The sequence below is a fragment of the Strigops habroptila genome, chromosome 7, assembly GCF_004027225.2.
Source record: "Strigops habroptila isolate Jane chromosome 7, bStrHab1.2.pri, whole genome shotgun sequence".
In the NCBI taxonomy this organism is placed as follows: domain Eukaryota; kingdom Metazoa; phylum Chordata; class Aves; order Psittaciformes; family Psittacidae; genus Strigops; species Strigops habroptila.
The window spans coordinates 56,122,711-56,149,826 of NC_044283.2; the positions used below are offsets into that span (position 1 = coordinate 56,122,711).

Sequence of the window (27,116 nt, forward strand, 5' to 3'; positions counted from 1 at the left end):
TAATTCTTCCTCAGCCTCAATAACATACCTGATTCGTAAAACTTGTTAGGAACTCATCAACAAAATTTTCTTTGTTTCTTTTTCAGCGGGTCCTGCAGATGAGCAGAGAGGGTCCCATCTGGGTCACCAAATTGATTTGTAGAACTCGTTAAGAACTCGCCAGCGAAGTTGAAGTTGACAAGCAGGTATTCTTTATTGCAGCACTGGGAGACACAGGGGTATCTCCTCCTAATGTGTGTCTCATTTAAGCATCAAACAGACTGTGATTATATTGTTGCTTAACATACCTATTCATTACGTTTCCGATAAACGTCACACATATTCATTAGTTGTCCGAGAATCGTTTTACATAATTCCACGCCTATTTTTGCATGAGCATAACAACATGGTAGTGGTCTTTGGTGGTCATTTTACGTCTTCCAACAATCTTCATCACTTGGCCGTTCCTTGAACTCTTGTTCTGGTAGTCTTTGAAGCATGTGCAGTAGATAAATGCTTACACCAGCTTAATTAGTTCAGTAACACTACTGTCATAAGCGAGTGATTTCTCCTCGTCCTTCTACTTATCAGTTAAATTTGCTACATGACCTCCTGAACATCTGCTAGTTTCAGATACTCTTTATCTACAGTCCTGTTTTGTTTATAATAAATTTTGTACGAAGGTAGTAAGGTTCTAAAACTATGTCAGCTACAACGATTTGTCTTATACAAGGATCCTTATTATGTTCTTTTGGTTGGGCTTTTTAGGTTTGGAAAGTTTTGTTGTTATGTACAAAGCCACCAAGTTTAAAGTTACTTAAAACTGAATTTTCTTATTTACAAAAGATTATATTTCATTTTGCACTTCCTTGTCTCAATGTCGAAACTTTTATACCTGGTCTACCATGACGTTTTTCTCTTGTCCCGTTTACTCTTGATTATTTTATTTGAAAGGCTGTCTTGATACCACACTACCCAGCAAATTTCATTTGAAGTACAGGGAGCTCAAAATTTAAGGGTCTCCATTACCATGAGAAAACAACATTGGGCTTGTGGGAACCAGATGTCTCTCCTCCATTCCCACATGCTGGACTCAGAAGGGAGGAAACCTCCTCTGCTGCCAGCTCTGCTGGAGTTAATGAAGTTCAAGTTCACCACCTAGCTTGGTACAGGGGATTCTAGCTGTACCAGGGGATTTCTGGCAAGGAGAGGAGGAGGGAATCTCCAGGTCAGACTGGAGATCATGACAGGGCATGCATCTGTCACAGTGCCTTCTGGAAGATAATCAGTGTTGGAAACTTCCAGGAAAGTCCAGTAAAGGCTTTTGGAAGTGTCCTATAGTACCTCCAACTAACAATTGTACTGAGGAGGTACAGGTTTATATACCTGCAAGTCAGTGTGTTTAGCAGAGAGGGGTAGTGTGTTGTGGTTGTAAGGTGGAAATCTGAGTGTCTAATACAAAAAATAACATTCCTAATAAAGACTGCTATAATTGCTGGTTATTGATCTGTGGAAAACTGCCAAGTCTTCACACATAACATTGTTCTGGGGGAGAGAAAGCACTTATGGTAGTGTTGTTGCAGTTACTTAAAGTAATAGTTGTTATGTGTAATAAACGGTGATGTTTTCAGCGTATGGAAATCATTTAAGATATTTTAGAACTTAACTGATGTTTAACCTCTGTGGGGTTTTTTATCACATGTAAGGGGATGGTCTAATGCAAGTACACTTAGACCTCAGAATATAGGTGAGGTGGAGTGACGTGGTGCTCGTAAGTAAAGTTATTCATCTTGATAAGAGGGAACCACTTAAATTAGCAGCACTATGATCCAGATTACTAGAGAAGGGGAAAGTTATAACTTCTGCATTGTTTTTTTAACTTCCAGAGTGAGAAACATATAGCAATATCTTAAATGTAAAGCTAGCCACTTCTCAGCTCCCCCGCAAGAAGAAAACACAGTATTTCCAGGAACATTAAGGCTTTTGAACATTTCTTGTTTTGCTTAAGGCTGCTTCTAATAGTTGTTGAAATCTTTTTGCAAGATGATCAGATTGTTATTGTCAATTATAGAGGGGAACAGTGTAATTGTCCTTCTGTGGGTGGGTTTGATACTTTGAGAGAATGCATGGAAATACGAGTAAGATCTGCTGAAGATGACTCTGGAATCAAAGATTAGGAAATGAAGATTTTTACGGTAAGTTGTCTTCTGTCTTCAAGTATTAGCATTTAGCATTTTGATTCTGGACATTATTTCTTAACAATCCTTTTCTTCTGTTTCAAGTGCTCTATCAGTTGCAAACCAGATATTAGGATTTTAAGTGGTTTGTTTGTGATGTGTGAGTACCAACCCAAGAGGGAATGCTGATGTGGTTTTTAACAAGGGGGACAGTAGAGAGAGGCTATAAAGGTGCACACAGTCAGTTTATCGCACAGGTTCTTGCCTTTATTTCTGCCTTTTGTTTAATTCAGATGAACTGGGCTGAAAAGTAGTTGATAAGTCATAATTTGGCATTAAGGAGAAGTAATTTCTTCTTGCATTCCCTTCACATGCACCTTAAACACTTGTGTAAGACTAGATTTTCATCCCTGTCACATGTCCCATTTTGCTCAGTGGCTTGAATTTCTACCAAGGGGCTTAGGGGGCAAAATCTTGACCCTAACATTTAAAGCAGACTAATTTGTCTGCAGTGCTATGTGCAATCCTTGTAATTAAAAAGTTCAAGGCAAATGCCAAGTGGTTTCAGAATGTCTTTTTTTTGTGTGTGTGTAAGGCACTTAAAGTCTGGGTGAAACATCTGTTTCCTCCTCCCTGCAGCTCGTTTTGGAGACTAATATGCTTCTAATGAAATCTCGCTGTGACGTGTGCTGCTGTTCGGTGAAGAGATTTCAAACACCTACTAGAAAATTAATTGCAGCTTCTGCCATTCACTGCCTCGGGGGGGGGGGTGGGGCGGGGAAGAAAAAAAGGGATTTCAAAAAGTTTTGTGACCTAAAATGCTAGTTGCCAGTCTGAGTTAAACCTGCAATAGGAAGCTGTAGCAGAAAGCATGGAATTATTTGGCATTGCCCATTCCATGTGTGCTGGGAGATTGCTGCCTCTGCGAATGTGACTGTTCTTTTGCCGTCCATTTCTGACCTCAACATGAAGAGTGAGGGGAGTACGAAGCTCAAATTCTCAGTTTAGTTTTTGTGAGTAAAGAATTCATGCTTAAAAGATGTTGTCTTTTCTGTGCAGAGATAAATTTCCGTTATCTCTACAGCCCATTAAAAATCCAGATGCTGGTGGGTAACGGTGGGTGCATACCAACCAACTTCCCTAAGTTTTGCCACTCCTTATGGTGCAGCACATTCCACTGTGTGGAGCCGTTCACAGAGTGCTTACAGTGATGACAGAACCCGTTTCTGTGTTCAGATCATTTTTGGGCTCAGGCTCCTTGAAAAGAAATGAAAAGCCCCTCTGTGTGCTGGGCTGACCTCTGGCTGTGCTAACAGGTTGAGCTGAGGTTGAAGATGTTTTTGCAAACAGACACGTTCTTCGAATTAATGTCCCTTTCCTTGTCTATCAGACTAATCACTGGGTATTCAGTGCAAATAGTCTGTGCAAATAGACTAACACTATTTGATGCAACTGACTGCTGTGAAATACAGAGGTGGTTTTGTCAGTTCCTGGAAAAAACTGACATTTCAGTTTGTCTCCCCTTCATCTCAGGCTCTCTCGGTGTGAAACTGTGTAAGTCTGGTGAAATCAACAGAACAGTTGTTAGGAGGAGTTACCATCCCTAGCTTTCTGGCACTGCCTGTGCAGCTAAAATGCTTTAGCTGTGACCACCTTCAGTGTTGACTTAAAGTAATCTGCATTTTTTGGCACTGACATGGGTTGGGACTGCTTTCACAAGCATGCCCATGAGATAGTAAGTACAGTAATAATTGTATATTTAAATGTCAGTCACTGTAAGGCAGTGCCACTGAAGCCAACCAGTATCATTTAGTACGACAGGTCTAGCAGCAGGGGGTGAGTAATAAGTGCTTGTTGTCAAGATGCCTCCAGTTGTGATGTCAAAACCCCCATGAAGAAGGCAGAAATCCCCATAGCCTGAATTCCTTATTATGAGAATGGTGGCTCAGTTATTTTACTGTTCTGAAGAGTTTTTAAAGATGCATCTTTGATGGTTGAAATTATAAACCAGAAAAATAGCTAGGAAAGAGAGTACCCTGAAAAGAGACCCAGTATGTTTTAGTGAAGATGACTATATATGCATACATATATTTTAAGGTCAACATTTGAAGAGCTCTTTACCCAAAACTCAAATCTGTTGCTGCTTATAGAAATGAAATTGCGTGTTTATCTAAGCCATTGAGATGTAATTTCAGTTTATGCCATGTTAGCACAGCTAATCCTTTCAGGGATGTTCAGCTTCTGCCAATTCAGTCAATGGACTAATTGTGTGAAGTGAAGCATACAAGCACAGCAGTGTTTTATGTACTACATCTTAGCACTTCCTGATCCTGTCTCACTGCACACTACCTTCTTGCAGTCTTCTAGTCAGACCTGTTGTAGAGTCAGAAATGCTCAGATTAATTTTCCCTGCTTTGACAAGCTCTTTTACATTGCAGGAGGCCAGCTTTTATAGTGCATCCATAGGAAGCGTCTCCACTGCAGCCTTTCACCGCACAGGAGACAGACTGAAGATGTAGGCAGCTGGTAAATGTGAAAGCAATGAAGAGGTGTTCTGAGGCTGATGGTGCTTTCCATAGTACAAGCATTTTCTGGGAAGGGCATAAGAAGGAAGATAAACAGGAGATGATCATGGCAAGCTGAGAAGTAGCTGTAGGAGACCAAGACGTTCCAAAGAGAAGATCACAGCAAAAAGGTAAGGGCACCAACTTCATCCTGTCCTTTTTCCTGCTGCTTGAATATTTTCTTCAACAATTCTTCATTTGACATTTTCTGGATGACATTTTCCTCTGAATACTATAATAGCCATTCAGCATTACAGCATTGAGAAAAATACAGTAGTATTTTCATAGCTCACTTTAGCCTCCTCAATTCCTACTCTAAAAGTGCAGTTTGTTTTCGTAGAAGCTCTGCAAACTGATAAAATATTGATAACATTTCGAAGGTAAATACCGCTGTATAGCTACTGTATATAGAAAAATAGCCAATCAAGGCATGGAGAGGAAGTCATGTAGCGGTTGATAAAACATCCTACAGAAGACTTTGACTGAAGATCATGACTGATACTCTTAGATAAACTGTTTTTAATTAAGGCCCTGATGGCAAGGGTGTATGACTAAAAGGACTGTGAATCTCTATTGTCAAAAGAAGTGTCATAATGTCATACATGCATCCAAGGGGAGAGCAGCAAGGTGTTAATTTGATTGTGTTCGAGTCTAACAATGCAGCATCAATGTAATCTAGGACGTTACTCAGCCTTGGCCTAAGTCTACTATCAGCTGAGTAAATGATGAAGTTCCTTGCATCAGCATGGATTTGGGCCAAAAATTAGGGATTTTGAAAATCCTGCTGGTAGTATTCTCAGTACAATTTTTAATGTAGCTTACAGCTAGATCAATATTCATGTTCAGTCATCTAATTTTTCTTTCCTGCTTCTAAGTATACTTGAGGAAGTCTTACTAAAAATGGTAACGTTCCCAGTTTTAACTTCTCTTACTTTAAAGTATACCTAAGCTAGCTTTCCCTAAACCTTTTCTGTGGTCTTTACTCCTGAGCAGAGAGCATATGTGAAAAACACAGTAGTACTCTACATAGTTGCAAGGCTTTTTATAACATTATAAGAAACAGAAGAAGGCCTTAAAATGAGAACATAGTGTGCAATGCTGACAGCCTCTCAGTTGGAAACAAAGATTCCCCCGATTTTGAGTAAGACTTGGCCTGAATGCTCCTAAAAATTCCTATCTCTACTTCTTCGGTTTTTATGGGAGCATCTGGTAGAATATGTCAAACAATATTAGTTGCAGCAATTGGCCTTGATAATAGTTTCTAGTCTCTTAGTTATCAGATTTCTGCTCCAGATCAGACTTCATAAGCTCAAATGGGACCGCATTTGCCACCTGGTGTTTTGGAAAAACATGCCTAGAAGCTGAAATCTATGCGGTAGCTGTGGGACTCAAAATCTGAGTGCTCCAAGAGGCAGAACACTTCATCATTGCTCGGGTGAACTGAGCACCTTAACATCTCACCAAAAAGTAGTAGATGATGACTTCCTAAAATTTCTAAAGCATGACAGAGATCGAGGCCTGGACGATTTTTTTATTGCCAATGGATGAAGTCATGTTATTAAAATTAAATGCATGCATACAGGATTTACCACATAAGGGTCTTGGCACCTTCTGGGTCTTAGCACAAGTACTTCACAGCTCTGAGATGTGCCAGAGCAGCTGAGAAATGAGGTAAATTCTTAGAACATTCTTAATGGTTTGGACTGAATGACCAAATTCTGATGTGCCTGAATGACTGTCCTTGTCATTTGTCTTTCAGGTCCTCAGGCTCCATCAGCCACCAGCTGATCAGATTGCAGCAGCGTAGGTGTTGCCATGAGGATCAGGAGGTGTCCTGTCTGCTTCATAGCTTGTCTTTTGGTCCTGTTGGGTAAACACCAGAGAGAGCCCAATATAGAGGCAGAGCACATGTTTTAGGAGAGCTGACAAGCCAGTTCCTGCACATACATGCATCTGCGTAAGAATACTCTAAGTCCAGAGGCCTCTGTGGGACTGCATGGACGTAAGAACTGTTGCATGCGTGGGGTTAGACTCTGCTTTTTGAGCGATGATGCTCCGCCGAAGATTTGTTCTATTTCTTCCCCGACTTGTAAGCCTGCTGGTGGTGGCCTGTTGCTTGGTGACAATTGTTTATATGTTGGCTTGCACACCCAAGGGTGACAATCAGCAGCTTTCCTTGCCGAGGGTGCATAGTCCGGCTATGAAGGAGGGATATAAAGCCATTCTGCAAGAGCGAGAAGAGTATCACCTCAACTACATCATCAGTTTGAAGAAACAAATTGCCCAGCTGAAGGCTGAGCTCCAGGGCAGGAGCGAGCAGTTTAAGAACATGCAGGACCAGCACCCAGACCCTTTGGGCGTTCGACTTGACCACAGTAACCCGGAGAAGGCCCAGGCTAATCTGCTGGCTTTCCTCCGTTCTCAAATAGACAAAGCCGAGGTGCACAGCGGCATTAAGCTGTCCACAGAGTATGCAGTTGTGCCCTTTGAGACCTTTACCCTTCAGAAAGTGTACCAGCTGGAGACAGGGCTGACGCGCCACCCGGAGGAGAAACCTGTAAGGAAGGATAAGCGAAATGAGTTGATAGAGGTGATCGAGTTAGCTGTTGGGAGCTTGAACAATCCAGAGGGAGATGGCAATGCAAAGCACCGTGTGTACACAGCCTCTGACTTCATTGAAGGTTTGTATGCAGACAGGAGGTTAGAAGGTCTACATAGTGCTAGTGAGGGGTTTTGGTGTGACTGCTTTGCTGAGGGAGATGGGTGTTATCTCAGAGCACGAGTGTCTGGGATGGTGTTAGTGTTACTGTTGTGACCCAGTGATGCTGCCTCAGGTACAAGTGCAGGATGGCAGCTTTGCTGGGGAACTGGACTTTGTGACAGTAGGACCTGCCAGCCTCTTGTAGTGACCACCGATGTGTGTTCGCAGCTCTCTAGTCATGCGCTTGCTTCAGAACTGACAAAACAACGGGTGAATGACCAGGCTGCAATCCCAGACCTGTTGTCGGTGTTAAGACTGGTAACTGCAGTCCAAATCCAAACTCCAGTGTTACACTTATTTCCACCTGCACAGCTCTGCCAGAGTCAGAGTGGCAAGATAGGTTTTGAGAACAGCAGCTGAGGGGCTCAGTAACTCAGCAGGTATCATTTGTAACTTCAAATGACTAGGAAGCCTAACCTTTGCAGGATATCTCCTATACCAGGAGTGGTGCAACTTAGCCCTTGGATTCTAAAATGAGCTAAACAGTCTTTACTCTGATATGTAATATTGAGGCAGTAAGTGTGGATTTTTTAAGTGCCGTTTTTTACGGTGACCAGTCTTTACTTCATGTATTGATTCATAGAACTCGTTAAGAACTCGCCAATGAAGTTGAAGTTGACAAGCAGGTATTCTTTATTGCAGCACTGGGAGACACAGGGGTATCTCCTCCTAATGTGTGTCTCATTTAAGCATCAAACAGACCGTGATTATATTGTCGCTTAACATACCTATTCATTACATTTCTGATAAACGTCACACATATTCATTAGTTGTCCGAGAATCGTTTTACATAATTCCACGCCTATTTTGGCATGTGCATAACAACATAGTAGTGGTCTTTGGTGGTCATTTTACTTCTTCCAACAATCTTTGTCACTTGGCCGTTCCTTGGACTTTTTTTCTGGTAGTCTTTGAAGCATGTGCAGTAGATAAATGCTTACACCAGCTTAATTAGTTCGGTAACACTACTGACGTAAGCGAGTGATTTCTCCTCGTCCTTCTACTTATCAGTTAAATCTGCTACATGACCTCCTGAACATCTGCTAGTTTCAGATACTCTTTATCTACAGTCCTGTTTTGTTTACAATAAATTTTGTACGAAAGTAATAAGGTTCTAAAACTATGTCAGCTACAATGATTTGTCTTATACAAGGATCCTTATTATGTTCTTTTGGTTGGGCTTTTTAGGTTTGGAAAGTTTTGTTGTTATGTACAAAGCCACCAAGTTTAAAGTTACTTAAAACTGAATTTTCTTATTTACAAAAGATTATATTTCATTTTGTGCTTCCTTGTCTCAGTATTCTGTCACTAAATCCAAAGGGCTTACTTGTTTCCAGCCATGCTGGATTTTCCCAGCCAGGCAGAGGCACCAGACGTATTTCAGGAGTTGTGATGTCTCTGTGGTTGATACAGGCAGTTGTTCAGTCTGTAGACACCTTGTTGAGGCAGGTCCTGGCCCCCCTCTGGTGCAGGCACTTCCTCTGCACCAAATTCCTGTTGCTCAGACATGCGACTAGGATGTGGCAGAGAACTGGGAAGTGCTGCTGGCTGCAAGCATCTGGATGAGTCGTGGAGCTATGTACTTCCAGTCTCGTCTTTTCTGTTTGTTGGTTATTTTATAATTTCAAAATATGTTTCTACTGTTTATTATAGGAGCTGAATAAGCATGTATGACTTCTTGGCACCAGCTCTTTCACGCAGCGAGGTGAGGGGAAAGGAGATGTTTCCTGCCATACATTGCTTAATATTCCAATAAAGTTACCTTTTTGCTTAAAGCCTGCCTTTATGCACAATCAAGAGGCTTTGTCTGGGTACCAGTGCTGTTCTTGGGGAACAAAACAGAATGTGGTGTGCAGAAAGGCATGGGAAAGGATGCAAACTGCAGTGCTGACTCTGTGGAGATTCGTCATGCACTAATGGCCACGCAGGCTTTCACACCCATGGTGATATACTCCAGAGGGAGAGGGAGAAAGCCCTACGTGCATCTCAGAGCTTAAGAAACTGCAGCCCTTTGTGCAGCACAGCCTGAGCTCAAGAAATTTTCCTTGTGTCCTCCCCGGCAGGACAAGCCCTTGCTTCTTGTAGGTGCAAGGAACAAATTCTCATTCTTTCTTAGCAGTGCAAACAGATTTGTTTGCAAATGCCGGGATGGAGCTGTGCTGACTTGGCAGAACGATATCTCTGCAGAGTTCCTTTGGAAATCTCTGTTATCTGTTGGCAGTCTCTTTTCCCCCATCCTCAATTCTTCAAGAATGATAAAAACTGCTGATCAAAGCACAAACAAATGTTATTTCTCTGTATAACTTGAGCAGGAGAAGGGAGCACTGGGTTTTCTATTCCAATTCTGCATTTCGAGTGTGGTTTGAACTCAGAACTTGTTTTGGAGACAGTGCTCTGCAGGTGCCACTGCCTACATAACAAGTTAGTAACAGTGAGCAGAGTTACCCAGCCACCAAAGCCAGCTGTTTTCACTTCTGGAACTGGCCAGGATAGCTGGAGCTTTCTGGGAGATCTGGCCAGGTCTGCACTGAAAGTAATACCACTTAACCCGGTAAACTTTTTGTCTTCCAGCTGCTCTAGCAATAACGCACAAAAGCTGTATGCATCTCACATGTTAAAGGTGGGGCTGCTGCCCTTGTCTTAAGGTTGAGCAGGTGAAGGGATGTGCTGAAATGAAAATCAGGTAATTGAGGTCAGAGCAGGATCCAAAACCTTAAGTACTGCTCTTGATATGTGAGACTTGTGCCTTTTTTACTGCCTACCCAGTGAAGCCTTTGACACTGGCTTTACTCAAGTGTGTTGCTGAACTTACTAGCTGGTCTTACTAGTATATAGAGTGGTGCGAGTTAATCTTCCATTATTGGGCCTCTTGTCTGTTTTTTTCCTATTCTTGTGGGTCACATCTGGTACCTGCTACCACTTTTTCTGTACTAGTTCATTGTTAACATATGTCAATAGGCAGAGTGGTGGTTTGGTGCAATAAATTTGATTAGGGTCTGTTTCTCTTCTTTTCCATTCCATGACTTTACTCTTGTCTTTGCAGAGGGAAAATGTTTCTTCAAACACTTCTTACATTTAAGGATAAATGTTTTGTCTCTGTGGCTGGGATCTCTTAAAATAAGTGTTGCATCCTCTGCAGTTTCTAGACAGAGCCACTTATGCGTGGGAATTAGATTGTGACCCTAGTACCTTACATCTGAGCTCAACTCCTTCTCAGCAGATTTGCTGTTACATGAAATTTGGATAGGATTCTCAGACAGTTCTCCTTCCAGGAGTAATAGCTGACACATGGTGGAATTTTCCATTTTTTCTTATTTAAATCAAAAGAACCACACCTTCTCCCTTGGGCCTGAAACGTACCCATCTGGCTGCTGCTCTGCTCTGCTTCTCTCTTCACAGAAACACTTGGGCTATTCAGCTATTATAATCCTCTCCTCTCCCCCTTATTCCTCCCACTTCTATAATGCTGGTTTTCTGCTATAGGGAGTTAGTAAGAAACAACATGAAAAGATCAGAAATTTCTGGGTATTCTAAGCAGGCAAAAGACTGCTCTGTTTCCAGTAGAAAGCCGGTTGCTCAGTGGGCAGAATTACAGGCCTGATCACTAATTGTAATGATGTAATTGTATGTAAATGGCAGCAGAGCTGAATAGATTTGCAAGTCATTCATTTTTTCAAAGATTGAGATAATAATTTGGAGATTCTGACAAGCCTGAGTGGTGTGTTCCATACGTGACTGCAATCACTGTCTGGTGATATTCTTTCCTAATAGGAACAGTTCCAGAAAATTCCTGGGTCACTTCAGAAATGCCCTGCCATAGCACTGTCAAATATGCTGTATAAGTTTTCCGGCCTAAAGTATGTGGCTGTCTAGTGACTGGATGTGCTGGTTTTAGCTGTAACAGTTATTTTTCTCCTTCCCATTAGCTGGTGCAGTGCTGTGTTTTGGCTTTAGTCTGAGAACAATGCTTATAACACACCAACGTTTTAGTTGTTGCTCAGTAATGCTTACCCTGATCAAGGACTTCTCTGTCTCGTGCTCTGCCAGCAAGGAGGGGCACAAGAAACCAGGAGGAAGCAGAGACAGGACTCCTGACCCAAACTGGCCAAAGGGCTATTCCATACCACAGCACGTCATGCCCAGTATATAAACTGGGGGGAGTTACCCGGAAGGCCCAGATTGCTGCTTGGGTTGGGCTGGATATTGGCCAGTGGGTGGTGAGCAATTGTATTGTGCATCATTTGTGTTTATTGTTGGTTTTCCTTTTCCCTTTTAGTTTTATATTCTCTCCCCTTGTTACTTCCCTTATCATTATGATTATTATTACTAGTAGTAATATATTATACTTTAGTTATTAAGCTGTTCTTATCTCAACCTGTGGGGTTTACATTCTTTCTATTCTCCTCCCCATCTCACCCGGCGGGGAGTGAGTGAATGGCTGCGTGGTTCTGAGTGACTGACTGGGCTTGAACCATGACATTAGAATTTTAAATATGGTCTCGGAGGCAGATGTAGAGGAGTAGCTTTGCTTTCTCAAGATGACAGCTACTGGTGGTGGGCGACCTGATGCAGTTTTGCCTTGGAAGCTTATGGAGAGTAAGGATGATGCTCTTCCTCAAAGGATAACATGCACATGAAGTGGAAAGACCACCATCATATTGAGTTAAAATGGGGACAGTGAATACTAATAAATCATAATAGTGGTTCCAACAACATCTAACAGAATATAAGTAATGAGCTCAGGTCCAGGGAGCGTTTCTGTTTACAGTAGAAGACATGAAACCTATGGTCCGTGGAACTGAGGCTAAAATTGTCATGCACTCAACAGGATTTTGTTAAGGTTGCATGGCTGTTAGCTAGTTACCAGTTCCATGTAGATGTCTGAAACTTGCTTGTCTGCCCTGCTGAATAGAGATCAGGTATTTTCCATTTCTTTAGAGAGCCCGGGAGTTGCTGTTCTGAAAACTGCACACTTACTGCTCTTTAGTCAACCCTTCAGTCAGCCCACCCAGGTCTTTCTTTGCTTCTCCCCTTCATTCTAGGGCCAGTCTCTCTGCTGACTCTAAGCTCCTGTTCACATTTTTACATTGCATTTCCAAAGACTTTGACTTTTCTCCCTGCTTCTGAAAGGAATGGTGTATAACCTGAAACATACTGCTGTAATGGAAGCAATAGATGCTCAATTAACCTTCTTTTATCCATAGTGAACATCTGGCCTTTCCAACGCTTTTGTTTCAGCAACAACTTTTTCAGGAAAAGGTTTTTTGTTTTACTTTTTTGAGATTATTTTTTTCCTCTCCTTGTGCGACACCACTTAGAACTGAGGCTGCTTGATGCATCTTTCTGAATCATGTAAAAGGTCTCGATGGCAGAAATGAAGTAGTGCCTTTGGAAACGGAAAAATCCTGTGAAAAGCAGGATGTTCTGCTGGGTGAGTCCCTGGAGTGACTCAAGACATTTAGGCTTATTTCCAAGGCTCACTGCCTGACCTTGGGCAAATCATTTTGTTCTCTGCTTCTAAAAAAAAAGATACATACAAAAGGAAAGAAGATGCTTAAGAAAGGAAAACAAATGGTTTAAATTTGCATCAAGAATAACCATATTTAATTCAATGGTAAAAAACTGTATGCGTTAAACTTGCATACAGTTCTCTTCAAGATAAAATGTTAAGATTATAAATTCTTGGGTTACCATCTTGCATAAGGGAACCTTGCCTTCACCTAAGCTGCTTGATTTTAGCTATAGTAGAAGTTCTGAGCAAGGACAAAACTGCAGAGTTAGAAGCAGCCTTTGTAGATATGTGTATAGCAGTAGGAGGGATTCCTTGGGTCACAACATGCATTCCGCTTTAAGGTGCTTCTTGCTTATTTGGCAAAGCTTCCTCTATTCCACAAACGTAGTACATATCTCTGGGGAAGTGGTATTTGTGGGGTCATTGTTTCTTGACAGGGGTAGAAGAGGATATAGAAGCGAAGACTTTTAGATGTTGCATGGTAGATATTATTAAATTGGTTAATTTAATTTAGATCCTTGTTGTTATGAAAAAATGTCAGTTCACTATGTCAAATCTGCAAAACACTCCTATTTGTTTCTCTCTAGAGAAAATGCAAATCAGATTTAGTTTATATTTTTGTTTAGCTTAATATCAAAAGGCTACCTTACCCGTCCACAGCACAAACTTTCTTCGCAAGACGTGGGTTCAAAACCTGCCTGGGTAAATGAGTGTACCCAGCAACATGCTCCGATCATCAGCAGGCTTTCTGTAAGAGTAAATGGGTGAGCAGAATTTGAAGGCCCAGATTTCCATTCTCTGGCCACCAGGAGGAGGAAATACAGGGACTATTAGGCCACCATTCAAATGATCTCAAGTGCAGGCTCAAGTTTAATCACAGATGTAGTTCATGGTCTGCATTTTGTGCAGACTATATGGGATAAGCTAGGGAGAATCAAGGACATGGCTTTAAAAGATTAGCAATAAAATAATGATGGAACTGCTATCTCACTAGGTTCATCTGCTATGCTGGAGGGAGGATTGGAGCATTTGTTGAATCAGCTTATGTTAAAAATAAAACATGAAGTGAATAACAGCTCAGTAAATCTGCATACATTGCTCATTAAGAAAAAAACACACACTGATAGTGAAGATAAGACAATTCACAGAACTCTGGCCCCATAAATTAATACCTCATTAATCTTTTGGATGTTCTGAACATACCGATATAAAATCCACAATACAAGATTTAGAGTTTATGTCACTTTGCAGTTCAAACAAACCTTTGACCCAGACCTTCACAAGAAATACAGACAGAGCTGACAATCTATGGGTCAGATGCACAACAATGCTATACATAAAAAATTACTTCAGGTTAAAGAATATAAAAAAAAAAAGATATTATTTTGGTCAAGCTGTTCTTCATAACCAGATGGGGAGGAATAAAAAAGAAGAAATAAGTCAAGTGGAGGATTTTTTTTCCAGGTGAGTTTTGCTTTGTCACTGGAGATTCTACAAGAAATAGAAGGCATTGCAATTATGCTCTTCTACTGATGAATTTGTAAGGATATTTACAGTGGCTTAGCAAATAATTTGAATTAACATTTAATTATTCCTTCTTAAACCTAATGGATCTAACTATGAAAAATCTTTATTTCAGTATGCACAGTAGCATCATTTAAAGTGGGTAAAATCTATAGCCTTTTGCCAACTTTATCTCATTTCAGGTATCAGAATAGTATTTCAGTGGGGCATGACCGATACTTTTATAGTTCATGCCAGCCCTCAGCATTTCACCCATCAAATGTGTTAAAAGTTCCTTCTATACAGGAAGTAAGTACATGCCTGTATGAATTAAATATCCTTGGAGACCATCTAATGTGTGTCCTGGGTCTAGCCTCTGACAAACTCTGATAAGTGTCATCCTTGCAGACCATTACTCACCTAGGAGTGGGCATCATTGCCACAAAAAAATAAGTCTCCTGAGAGTTGAGTAACAGGAGAGTTTTGTCTTGATTGGCAGTGGGTGAAGTTGATGGCTGCTGGGGCCTGGTTGCACAGTTTTTTTAGGGGACTTTCCAGAGAACCTCCCAGAAAGGAGGAAAGGAGTATGCTCATCAGGAAATTGCTTTTCTGGGAGATGGCCTAATCACTCATATTGCGGAGAGGCAGGCTGCCTTTCGCAGTCTCTCTGCATCGTTATTACCATGCCTGCCTGCAGTGTGCAATTGGAGCAGTCTGAAAAATAAGGACAGTATGTCTGCTCGGTGTGAGCAATTGGTAACTTTCAGGGGTTTGTAACTTGGCCAAGCCTAGGAATATGCCTGTGAGAATAACAAATAGCTCCTGCAACCCAGGGCTGTGTCCCTGCCAGGGTAAGAGCCTCCAACAGTGGATGGTGGATTGCGGACTGGTTTAAAAGCAAGTATCTCATGCCTCTCCTGCCTTCTCAGCTTAAGTGTAGCATGTGAAGATTGCATCGTTTTTTATCTCCCAAGGAGCCCCACTTTAACCCAAAGTCTCCTCTCTTTTGTTTTCATGTAGGGATCTACCGTACAGAAAAAGACAAAGGCACATTGTATGAGCTGACTTTCAAAGGAGACACAAAACATCAGTTCAAGAAGATTGGTTTATTCCGGCCATTTGGTCCGATAATGAAAGTGAAAAATGAAAATGTCAATGTAGCTGACACACTTATTAATGTCATTGTGCCATTGGCCAAGAGAGCCAGCAAATTTCGGCAATTCATGCAGAATTTCAGGTGGGTTCCCATTGCAGTGCTGACTTTGCTTTTTCTTACTTGGAAAGTAGGATGCAATTTTAGAAGTTATCAAGGCCTTAATCAGTAAAAATCATACTACTTTTACATAATATTTCATTGTGCCACTAAGAAATAATTTTTGAGATTATTATAGAGACTGAAAAACGTTTGGCTGCTTAATGTGTTGTGATGAGCAGTAAAAGCAATTATATTCCAGTCATCAAGGTTTCTGATTTGCATTTACCTGGCTTATGTGTCTCCATCTGTTTTGCTGGGGCCCACACACTGTGGTAACTTGAGAACTTCATGCCATTAGTTGTAAAGGAACATTTCTAAGGAGAAGGGGAATTAGTGCTCCCAGACACTTTGCTAACTCCTATTAGAGAGAAGATTAAGGCAATAAAAGGCAAGAAGGAAATGTATTTGAACTTTCAGGATAGTTACTTTCAAACTTCTGTTTTTCAGCATGGAGTTGATGTGTGGAGGGAGAATTTATTTGAGATGTAGCTTTAAATAGCTGCCCAGAAAAGACTGTGTTAGCAACAGATACTGACTCTTACAAAGGGATTTTTTTTGCCTGATTACAGCCATCTAAAATTAGACTTCTTGTCTAAATTAGCCATCTGATAGATGCTTGTTTTAGGATGGGAGAAATCACCCTCTGCTCATGCTGATCTCTGCTGATTAGAGATGAACTCTTGCTGACTAAACCTTGTACAAGTGAGGCATGATGTCTAGCATTAGTTCATAGTGGTCCTATCCTTAGGCTGCTGGCTTGATCTCTGGTTGATACTTAGATTTTAGTAAATGTTTCTTAACAGAATGCCAAAGATCTGAACTCTGAAATATCTGTTACCAAAAAAATCAAGGTTAAGAGGTAGGCTTCTATAGCTATGTATAGCTTCTATAACCCCCACTTCTCATATTCTCCTAAATGCTAGAGTTATTGCCTACCTGATCATTCTTCCTGGGCGGGATGACCTATTTTAACAGTGTCCTCCTATTAATATAATAAAAACTGCAGTGTTTTTTCCTAATCTGCCTGAAAGATAATCTTCTGTCCCATCTGACAGAGGTAGAGCCCCTTGTCAGGACAAGGATCTCTGTCAGTGAATCGTGCCCTCAGGGATGCCTTCGAAGGTTCACCCTACTCTGTCTTGCCCAGTGTGTGTAGGTTATTGAAGAATGCTAACTTCTGGCACAAGTCACAATTCTGTTTCTATTCTCTAGGGAAATAGGCATTCAGCAGGATGGGAGAATTCACCTCACTGTAGTTTATTTTGGAAAAGAACAAATGAATGAAGTCAAATCGATACTTGAAAATACCTCCAAGTAAGTACCTGAGTATCTGATGTGTGCTGTTCATACACAGCAATTGTACCATGAATTGGAGACTAGATAGCTGTCCAAACTTGTAGTTGTACCAAAAAGTTCTAAACTGCATTGGAGAAAACAGCTTTCTTTCCTTTGTGTGAGATACATACCCTGACAGTCTTACCCTGACAGTGCCATGTTTGTGGTTTTGTGATGCTGGTTTTTAGAACCACAAAGCAGATGTTAATGAATTTACCTCAGTGCAGCTTTTTTTCGCACTGGCAGCTTCTTTAGTGCTTTTGAAAGTAACTTTAACTATTAGGATTGGAAGTTAACTTCCAAAGGCATGTGCAGACAGTTTCAGTAGAGCACACAGGAACTAGAGACCAGGTCTGGTCTCTTGTGTTTACTTGCATAGCTGTGTTTGTCAAGATCATGTGGCAGTGAAGTATTTTGTTATCATCTCCATGTGGGAAGAAGACTCTTGTATAGGTACAGTAATACAACTACAGGTATTTTATATTTGCTTACTAAAGGTATTTTTGTCCATCTAAGCATTGTTGGGATTTTTGTGAAGTCTGCCCAAAGAAAGTTTGTGACAAGCATACTAGCATAGGAGTACACAGGTTAAGCTCTGAATGTACACATAGTGGAAATCTCACAGTGGACATTTCTTCCCTCAAACTGCTCTTAGAACTGTGACATTACAAATTTCTAGGTCAATTGTTTCATACATATTAAGAGCTGAAAGGACAGGGTCAGTTGCTGAATATTTTCTTTCAGGTCAGCCAACTTCAAGAACTTCACCTTCATCCAATTGAATGAAGAATTTTCCAGGGGCAAAGGATTAGATGTTGGTGCTCGATTTTGGAAAGGAAACAATGTTGTTCTCTTTTTCTGCGACGTGGACATATACTTCACAGCTGAATTCCTAAACTCCTGTAGATTGAACACACAGCCAGGTACTGCTACTCATGAAGTGTATTGTCTTTCAACAGATTTTTACCTATTGTGTAACAGTCTTCACCAGAGTATTCTTCTCTGAATTGGTAATGAAGCTGCTGTAAATCATTCTTGAAACTTAGAGAATTAATTCAGATGTATAAAAATTCCATTGTTGGTTGCCTTTTGAAAGGTTATAACACTCCTGCTTCCACTGTGATGAATTTCTTGTCTTCAGCACCTGTGGTCTCTGGAACAAGATCTTTTTGTTAATTATATTATCCTCACATTCATATTCTCATGCAAAGAACATAGGCTCAGTCAAAATTTGTGTGACTTTGTCTGGATTTGATCTGGCCTGGAGAGCGTCTTGTAAGAAGAGAAGTGAGTTTTATACAGCTTTAAAATGAAATAAATAACCCATTGTCATTTCCAGGGAAGAAGGTGTTTTATCCTGTCCTCTTCAGCCAGTATAACCCTAGTATAATTTATGGCCACCATGATTCCATCCCATCTTTAAAACAGCAGCTGGTAAGTACGCGCTTCTCTTAATGGCTGCTTTTATTTGGACAAAGCGTTTTTTAAAGGTGCATGTGTTCTTGGGTAGCATTTCCCTGTTCCTTGTGCACAGTGACCACCACACAGACAGAATTAACTACAGCAGTCACCTTACTGTGAGTTCTGCAGTTAAGTTTCCCACGGAAGTATCGTGGTATCATTTATTTTAACCCTTGTTTGATGTTTTATACATGGAGCCTAAGGATTTAAACCATTTCTGCTTCTCTGCCAGAAGCAGTTTTCTAATTGGTGAACAGTTCCTCCATGGTGTGCTGTCTTGGGGTGACAGTCCCTGATCTTGCTCTCATTTCTCCCTATTACCTAGTAGTTTCTTTGCTTGCATCTTGGGTAGCTGACATTTGTAAAAAGCATAGATATCCTTAGATGAGTCAGTGAAAACAGAATTACGGGGGCTGTCACAATTATTTTCCCCACATACTTGAACACCTTCAGTGGCTTTTCCTATCCCACAGTTCATGATTAAACTGCCTGCAAGCAGACAGTATGTTTCTGAAATATACCATGTTGTCTCAGAGTCAAATGACATGCTTGGAGCTGTCCCTTCTGGCTTTAATCTGATGCTGATATAACAGCTTAGCTCCACTGATCTCCATCTCACCTGCTATCTTTGGTGTGAGAACAAAGCATTATGTTTAAAAACATTGCCATAAGGCATACGATTAAAATGTGTAGTTAAACCCAGAGGAGTCTCCTTGAAAAGGAGGAAGCTGTTGTGAGGAAGAAGCAGAGCACACAGATGAGACGTTCACATGAATGCTAGTGGTAGAGCCATTACGTGGTGCTGCTGCAGATTCTATTCTCCATTCTCTTGTGCTCTGGCATTAAATTGTCTTGAAGCTAAAGGGGTGGTAGAAGTGATGGGTTTCCCTTTATGTACACCCTCCACTGTTGCTTCTCTCCATAGTCAGCAGGTCCTGGTCCTCAGCCCACTAGCACTGGTAAGTGGCTGAATTTTCAAATTGAAGCATAAACCAGCTATGCAGCTTCATTCACTTCCTCTGGGCCAGGTCTCAGACTGCCAAAGCTGCCCCTCTTACTGCCAGGCATTGCACCTCTCAGGGCTCATCGTGTGCCAGGCTGGACACTGTCTCCAGAGCATCCCAACTTCTATTGTTTTTGGTAGGTAAGAATTAGGGTTGTTGTGAGCCCAGCAGTAGTCACAGCTGAAAAAGATGACTAAGGGTGTGAGACCAGTCTTCTGTCATGACTACCACAACTTCCTGCAATCCCTCTAGAAAAATGAAGAATGAGAGTTTGAAAAGTCCACCCAAAATATTTTAAAATCTTTTTTGTCTACTGCTCCCTGTGTTATCCAACAGGTAGCCAGTAAGTCTTTCACTGAAAAGTCTGGAAAATCCTTTCTACTGTTTTTTTTCTTTTTCTCAGAAGAAACTTATTCTGGTAATACCATGGGATTCACATTAGTTCTCTCTCTGATGAGAGCCCATCAGGGATCCTCAGGCTTTAAGCACTGTGCTTAGGAAATGAAAGAGAGTTTAGCTCTCAAGCTGACATAAATTCCACGAAGTACATTGTCAGGATTGTGCAAATATTTATAGCTAATATTTGAATTGTAAAATGTGATGCTTATGTCAGAAAAGCTTGATTTAAAGAAGTACTGCCAATCTAATTTTTATGTAGATTTTTATATTTTCAGCCCACATTAGTTCCCAGGCATGAGGCCAGATCTGTGCCATTAAGAGAAGACATTGTTAGCACTCTGTCCTGCTACTTGGGCTCCTGAGACAAAAAAGAAAAGCCTTCAGCAGTCTTTGACAGAATTTGATTTGTGCAGCAGCCACTTGCACTGATGGGAAATAATAATGCTAATGCATACAAGTAGCTTGCTGTAAGTGCAACGTTATGGAAACCTTCTGTTACATTGCAGACTTGACAGATACAATCTTGTTTCTTTTTAATTGGCTTCTGCAGCAACTTGGCTTTATCAAGGAAAGGAGAAATCAGAAAAGAAAGAGATAGCCACACAAGCAGTAAGAAAAAAAACATTGAAGTGGCAAGAGTTATAAACAAAAAGGGGAGGCATGAACAAGGGATCAGGAGAGACTATTTTGGAAGAGGATTTTTTTGGTAAAGAAAATGCTGGGATTTGTAAGTCCAGAAATGAAAATTGTCTCGTCATTTTCTGTAACTCTGTGGCAAGTGCAGCCAAAATTTTCAAAAATAGCTGTAAAAGGGTGGGTTTGTAACCAGATCTTCAAGAGTGTCAAGTACTGCTGACTTGCCTAGAGGATTTAAATACCTGTCCCAGCCCCTCGAAACTTTTGGATGTATCACCACATTGCATTAGGTCACTTGAATTATGACCTTATGGATCTATATATGGATATCTGCTTTTGAAAAGGATAGCCATGGTTTCCTACTGCTCTGATCTTCTACCTGCAATACATAATGTGTTCATGGTCCATGTCAGTAATGTAGATTGCACATTCCTTATTACAAAGGCTTTTATGGGATAACTATTTACCACCTAACATTTCTGGACTTTAATTTTAGCTGGATTTAGCAGTTCTGTAATGGAAAACTATTCTTACCATTTTCCTAATTTTTGTCAAAATTGAGGTAATCAAAAAGCTGTCAGTTGTGTGATCAGATCAGAACCACTGTTTTCTTCCAGAGCTCTTGCGCTCCACAATCCAGATGCCACATTCTGCTCTACAGCTGAGTTTGGCTTCCCTGGTCTGCCAGAAAGTTTCTTACATTGGATTTGAATCCCACAGGAACCAACAACTTTGGAGGATGTTTTGCCTGCAAAGAAGCAAACTCCATAGAGAGATGTGATATTGCTCCATTTGGTCTACAACAGCAGGAGTGGATCAGGGGTTTATCCATGATAGCTAATGACACAGCTGAATTTTTGGTGCAGAAACATGCACTGAGTATCTACAAAAACTGGTTCAGGATCAGCCATGGGTTTACATGGGGAAGAGTTAAAGAGTTTCTATTTCTGCCCACATTCAGGGACTTGTCTGCTTCTCACACTGCAAGCACTTCTGCTCCCATATAAACATTCCTTTCCCTCCATGCAGGTTATTAAAAAAGAAACTGGATTTTGGAGAGACTTTGGGTTTGGGATGACTTGCCAATACAGATCTGATTTTATCAACATAGGTAAGAAAAATACACTCTAGTACGTCTGCCTTTTTACTGAGACATAGTAAACTGTGAGCAGCTTCCCTTTCCTTTGCCAGTGTGTCTATGCCTCTAATTTGCAGCAGTGCTGTGGTTAGATGTTCAGACTGTTCCTAGGTGCCATAGAGGTTACCAGAATCAAAGCTTTGCTCAATAGAAATAAAGCAATTTTGTCTGATAGTGAAAGATTTGAAGCTAAGAAATTTGGAAGCTTTGATGTTGGCAGAAAGTTTGGCTGTTTTAAAGGGCTGACTAGAGTCAGAGAATAGCTGTAGTACAATCAATAGTGCTAATTTGCTAGTATACATTTCTAGTTTTATTTTGGATTTTGTTTGTGTCAGGTGGCTTTGATCTGGACATTAAAGGATGGGGTGGTGAAGATGTACATCTGTACCGCAAATACATTCACAGCAACCTCATGGTGATCCGAACGCCTGTCAGGGGTCTTTTCCATCTGTGGCATGAAAAGCAGTGCCTGGATGAGCTGGCCCCAGAGCAGTACAAAATGTGCATACAATCCAAGGCCATGAATGAGGCTTCTCATGGCCAGCTTGGGATGCTTGTTTTCAAGCAAGAGATTGAGACACACCTGCATAGACGGAAATGGAGAAAGAAGAAGACATGATGCCAGAAAGGGAGGAAAAACCCCTCTGAATTGGACCGTAGGGTGTTTTGGAAAAGAGCTGCTAACAAGAGAAGATGAGATGATACTGAAAGAGCATGGCGATTCCAGCAGGATGGCAGCAGAATTTTTAAGTACTCCATCAGCCTGACTGTTCAGCACTTGCTTCTAGGGGAGACCTGAACACTTGATGAGATTTGAGGTCACAGAGACAATGAACATTACACGAATGACAGTGTGGCATTCACAATAACAAACGGATAAGCTCTTCCATTGAAATGTTTGTAAGATGTGTACAGTTACTTAAAGGATTGACCCATTGTGGGGCCAATAATAATAAGGTATTTTCTACATCTAACCTGACATATCTAAAAAGGGCTATTTCTGTCTATTTTGAAGGGCAGGGCTCCTGCTCTGAGAATGACATCTGATTGTTAAGGATGGTTAAGCTGGAGTGACCAAAAAGCTTTTTCCCTTAAGGAGCTAGAGTGGGGAAACAGCAGCAGTGCACTGACAGGGTATTCCCAGTTCATTCAGAGGCAAGAGGCACCTCAGAAAGTGCTTTCTAAAATCTAGAAGGAGAAAGTCCTACTGGTCAAGTGTGGTGTTTCCAAAACACTGGAAAGTAGTACTTGTTCTCTTTTGCAGACAGCAAACCAAAAGCACTGAGCCATGTTATATCACATGAATTAGATGATGTATTTGTGCTTTAGAATACTGTAAGTATCTCAAGATTTATTTTTAAATGAAGTTGGTTTTGCTTGGGAATTACGTTGTCATACTTCAAGTTTTCTACTTCTAGCCTTACTAGGAAATAGTAACAGCCTTCCAAGACTTGAAAAATGCTCTGCAGATCTGTGTTTCCTGTGGATGGAAACTGAGTTCAGATAAGTGAAGTGATTTTTCTACACAATCTGGATGCTGGGAGACAGAAGCTTTACCATGCTGAAGAAAAGGAAATATATATCAACTTGCAGTACTGATTTAGCTGGAGGCTTTAAACACTGAATGTCAGATACCAAAATTAATGACCATTTTCTGATTTTATACCAAAGTATTCCTTTTAAGCCAAATGTAGAATCTGGCCCAGGGCATTGCAAGCTTTTTGTAATTAACAAAATAAATTTCTGTGATGGATTACTGGACCCTGCAAATTCTCTTATGATAATTATAGGTGCATCCCAAAAATTAGTCTCCTTCTTAACAGATTTTTTCAATTGCCTAAAACTGTTGAAAGCATGAGTTACTGCTCTTATAAAGCATTTTTCTTCTAATGCTGACTGCTGTTTGTCATTTTAATGTATACTAGCCAACAAAAACCGCATGGGCTTGGAAATCCTATTTGCTTACCTACATGCTGTTTCTCCAAGTGGTCTCTTTGGTTTATAGCTTCAGATTAATTCAAAGCAGTCTGAAAATAGATTTTCATTTGGTTTTTGGCTTGAAAAAGCTGGTGGAAGAAATATGCAAGATAGCACTGAACAATGAATAACATGCTTTTTGTCGTGCCACTGGGAGAGCACTTATGAACCTCTTTTGAAAGCACTGTGTGCCCAATCTGAAGGCTGAAACCATGCTACTGTAAGTACCTTTTCCCTTGACACATGTTTACACATGGTTTTCTTCTGTTGGATGCATATGATCTGCATTGCAATTGCCTTGCAAATCACCAAATGTCCAAAACCAATGCAAAAGTACAACAAACAGAATGGAAACTCTGTATGCTTAAAAACCCAACCCCCAAATACATAACTTGCCATAAAAAATTCAGCAATAACTCAAGTAGGTCCTCCAAAGAACATTTTTGTTCCCAGATTGCATGATAAATTATTTATAAAGGGCTTTGTTTTGATGGAGTAACTTTTTAAATATACGGTAAGAGGAGACAGGTATAGCTTGTTGAATATCTGTGAGAGCTATGGTAACTCAGCTGCTCCAAAGTGACAGTTGTTCCTACAGTCCCACTTAACCTGAGTTTGAAACTGAGCGGTGTGTATTAGGAAAGTTTCATAATCATAACCTGCCTCAAGCCTAACCTGAATATTTCCATGATGTTTTTAATTTATCCTCCCTTAAGTTTCCCTAAGCCCTCAGCAACTTCATGTATCTTTGAGGTTGGCTACACTTGTAGAGCAAGGGTAGACAGCTGATCTCCAGAGGCCTCTTCGAGCCTATATTACTCTGTAATTCGAAGCATTGGGCACCTGTTAATTCAACATTTTGTTACTTGGGGTACCTTAGCAAGCATGTCATCCATCCCCTGTGGGAGTTTCACAAGTTATGTTTTCAAGTAGGACAGGACAGGACAACAGGACAACAGCTGTGGCACGTTCTTCACATGAAAACTGATGCTAACTTTTCTCTAGGATCTCTGAGTGACTTTTCATTTTAGGCACATTTTTCAAAAGAAACAGTTCATGAAGAGGAAAGGAGAGATTTTTTTCCCCCTACAAATATTGTGGCACTACCTCTCATGATTGGTGCAGATTAATTTGAAAGTATCTCTTTGATACATGTGATATAGTTCTCAAGAAGCTCCTTATGTCATTTGCCCTGCCAGAGTGTCGTCACTTTCAGAATCTCACTTGAAGACTTTATCTCCTGACTTAAACCTGCTGTAACTGGAGTGCTGTTGTCCCCTCTTTTCTTGTCTGGAAACCACCTATCAGTGTAGTTGTAAATTTTAAGACCAGATGATTGCAACAGTTTCTATTATTCTGTATTCTGCAAGGCTTAGATCAACATAAGACTGAAGTTTTTGACTGCTTCCCCAAGTTAAGCAGAATAGCCCTGATGCAACAGAAAGAATGGAACAGATAAACAACTGAAACCAGGTTGACTCTTGTTCATGACTTGAGAATTGTGTCTCTAAAAAATGTTCTCAGATTTGTACCACAACCCTCAGCCACACAGTTTGTCACGTGCAACAACCTGAGGGAATCTGGGTGAGGATTCATTTTGTATGTGATTTGCGCAGCCTCTCCCACAATATTCTGAAGTATGTATTTAAAGAGCAGCATAACAGATAAAAAGAGAAAACATTATGTTGAAAGATCAAGTTCTATATTAAAGTTTACACCAGATGCATCTCGGTAATCTGGACACAACTTGCAATAAATAGCTCCATTTTGCAAAATAGCATTCTTTGCTGGCAAACACTCTTCTGTAAACTGTACTAATACTGATATAGGCACTGCTTCTTACATCTTTTAGGTTCTGTGCATGTGGAAGTCTTTCATACAAATTCCTGTATACCTTCTCCTTTCCCTTTCAAAAGGTTAATCTCTCTCTATGCAGAAAGGCTAGTGTGAGACTTAAATACAAGTTAAAAGGATGAGGATCTACATTCAGAGGCTAAAGGAGTTTTAAAAATGTATTTTTCATGAAAATGCCTCTTCACAGAGAACACCTTTCACTGAAAGGCACAGAGGGTTTGCTTGGATGTTTGGCTTGAGCATCCTTGATTCCAAGGGCACAGCATTTTACAGGATTAATCTTCACATTATGCAAATTACTGTATCGAGACAGTTCACCCCGTCCAAGTTGTTTCGTGCCTTCAAGAAGGTATGATCTCATTCAACTGTAGATACTAATCTATTTCCCAGATGGCACACAACCTGGCATTCAAGAACAAAAGGCAGCTTGAATACAGAAGTCCCCCAGGAAATCTGCAAACACCCACTGAAAATACATGGCAGTATCTCCCTGTTCAACTGATTACTTCATCACTTCATTAACTCCATTGTGCAGGATACATCTAAGTGCTTTGCAGCTTGCTGGGCTGATGCATCCATTAACTCAGTTGATACAGCTCACAACAGTACTTATCCTCCCACTGCTTCGTTGTGAAGGATATAAAATAGAGGTACTGATGGCAACTATTTCAGGTAAGCATCAACAGCTCTAGTTGGAAGTTCAGTCTGTGATGACGGGCATGGGGCTGCACAGTGAGACCAGGAGGCTCATTCAAAGAGAGAGATGTAATCTGGCTCTTGGTCCTCTTGGCCACATGGGTAAAGCAACAGCTCCTTTCCCAGGGAAGTGATGGGTTCGTCCTGTTGATAAAGGATATGATTAAGCACCACCTTTCAAACAGACCCTACTTATCACAACATCACAGGGTGGGCAAGTCTCCCTGCCTCTGTTAAGGTGTTTTGTTCATCTGTGTGAGACCGCTTAGTGTCCCAGGGAACTCACAGAGGGATCCACATGGCTCTGTTTTCATAAAGCAATGTCTGTGCTCGGTGCAGTAACCCAGTGACATGACTCTGGCAGTTGTTGGAAAGGTACTAGCTTGTCTTGTAAGCAGCCACAGCTTCTATGGTATGAAATGCTGCCCTGCCTAGAAAGTGCTGGAGCGAGGGCTGTGCAGCATGCAGGCAAGCAGGACAGGGTGGTTGGGGACTGTGCTCCCAGCTGCATTTGTGGGAGAGACAAGGGTGGATCCTGGAGTGAGCACATGCCCTTTGCTCAGGCAAGACGTGTTCTAACAAGGAAATTCCCTGATAGTACAGTCTCTGCTTCCCACCTCATTCTCCATCCTGGCAGTAGGTGCATGGTGAGAACTTGCCTTCTTTTGTGGTCACTTGGTGGATGATAAGCACAAACCAGTAGGGCAGTTCACAGAGTGGGTTCACGTCTGCTGCCTACAGCAGCTGTAGTGCAGGGGGTCAGTAGGGTTCTTTGCAGGCTGTGGGCATGGCTCTATCTTTAAAGCCTGGCGGTGCATATCTATTAAATCCCCTGGCTCTGGTACCAATAGATGTACAGCTCCTG

General features: G+C 41.1%; 2 protein-coding genes across 4 annotated transcripts in view; one reads left to right on the forward strand and one right to left on the reverse strand.

Annotated features, from left to right (window-relative positions):
• Positions 1–141: 141 nt before the first annotated feature.
• CSGALNACT1 (chondroitin sulfate N-acetylgalactosaminyltransferase 1) lies at positions 142–25,478 on the forward strand. Of its 2 annotated transcripts, XM_030492964.1 has the most exons (9): positions 142–185; positions 4,595–4,851; positions 6,480–7,401; positions 15,517–15,733; positions 16,964–17,065; positions 17,831–18,009; positions 18,426–18,520; positions 21,616–21,697; positions 22,060–25,478. In XM_030492964.1, exons 3-9 carry the CDS (start codon positions 6,768–6,770, stop codon positions 22,341–22,343), a joined length of 1,593 nt encoding a protein of 530 aa, XP_030348824.1. In that variant the 5' UTR covers positions 142–185; positions 4,595–4,851; positions 6,480–6,767; the 3' UTR covers positions 22,344–25,478. The 2 variants fall into 2 exon arrangements, with proteins under 2 accessions (XP_030348824.1, XP_030348825.1); XM_030492965.1 differs by lacking the exon at positions 142–185 and having other exon boundaries at positions 4,193–4,851.
• The window catches only part of SH2D4A (SH2 domain containing 4A), a 53,464-nt gene continuing 51,729 nt past the window's right edge, over positions 25,382–27,116 (reverse strand). For both annotated transcript variants that reach the window (XM_030492967.1, XM_030492968.1), the window contains exon 9: positions 25,382–26,395. In XM_030492967.1, the coding sequence (XP_030348827.1) occupies positions 26,303–26,395 (93 nt within the window). In that variant the 3' untranslated portion in view covers positions 25,382–26,302. The remainder of the gene's footprint in view (positions 26,396–27,116) is intronic.

Coding starts and splice junctions, on each gene's coding strand:
- CSGALNACT1 (XM_030492964.1), top strand. CDS start 6,768: ATGATGCTCCGCCGAAGATTTGTTCTATTTCTTCCCCGACTTGTAAGC. Junction 15,734..16,963: donor CAATTCATGCAGAATTTCAG/GTGGGTTCCCAT, acceptor TCTATTCTCTAG/GGAAATAGGCATTCAGCAGG. Junction 18,010..18,425: donor TAGATTGAACACACAGCCAG/GTACTGCTACTC, acceptor TGTCATTTCCAG/GGAAGAAGGTGTTTTATCCT.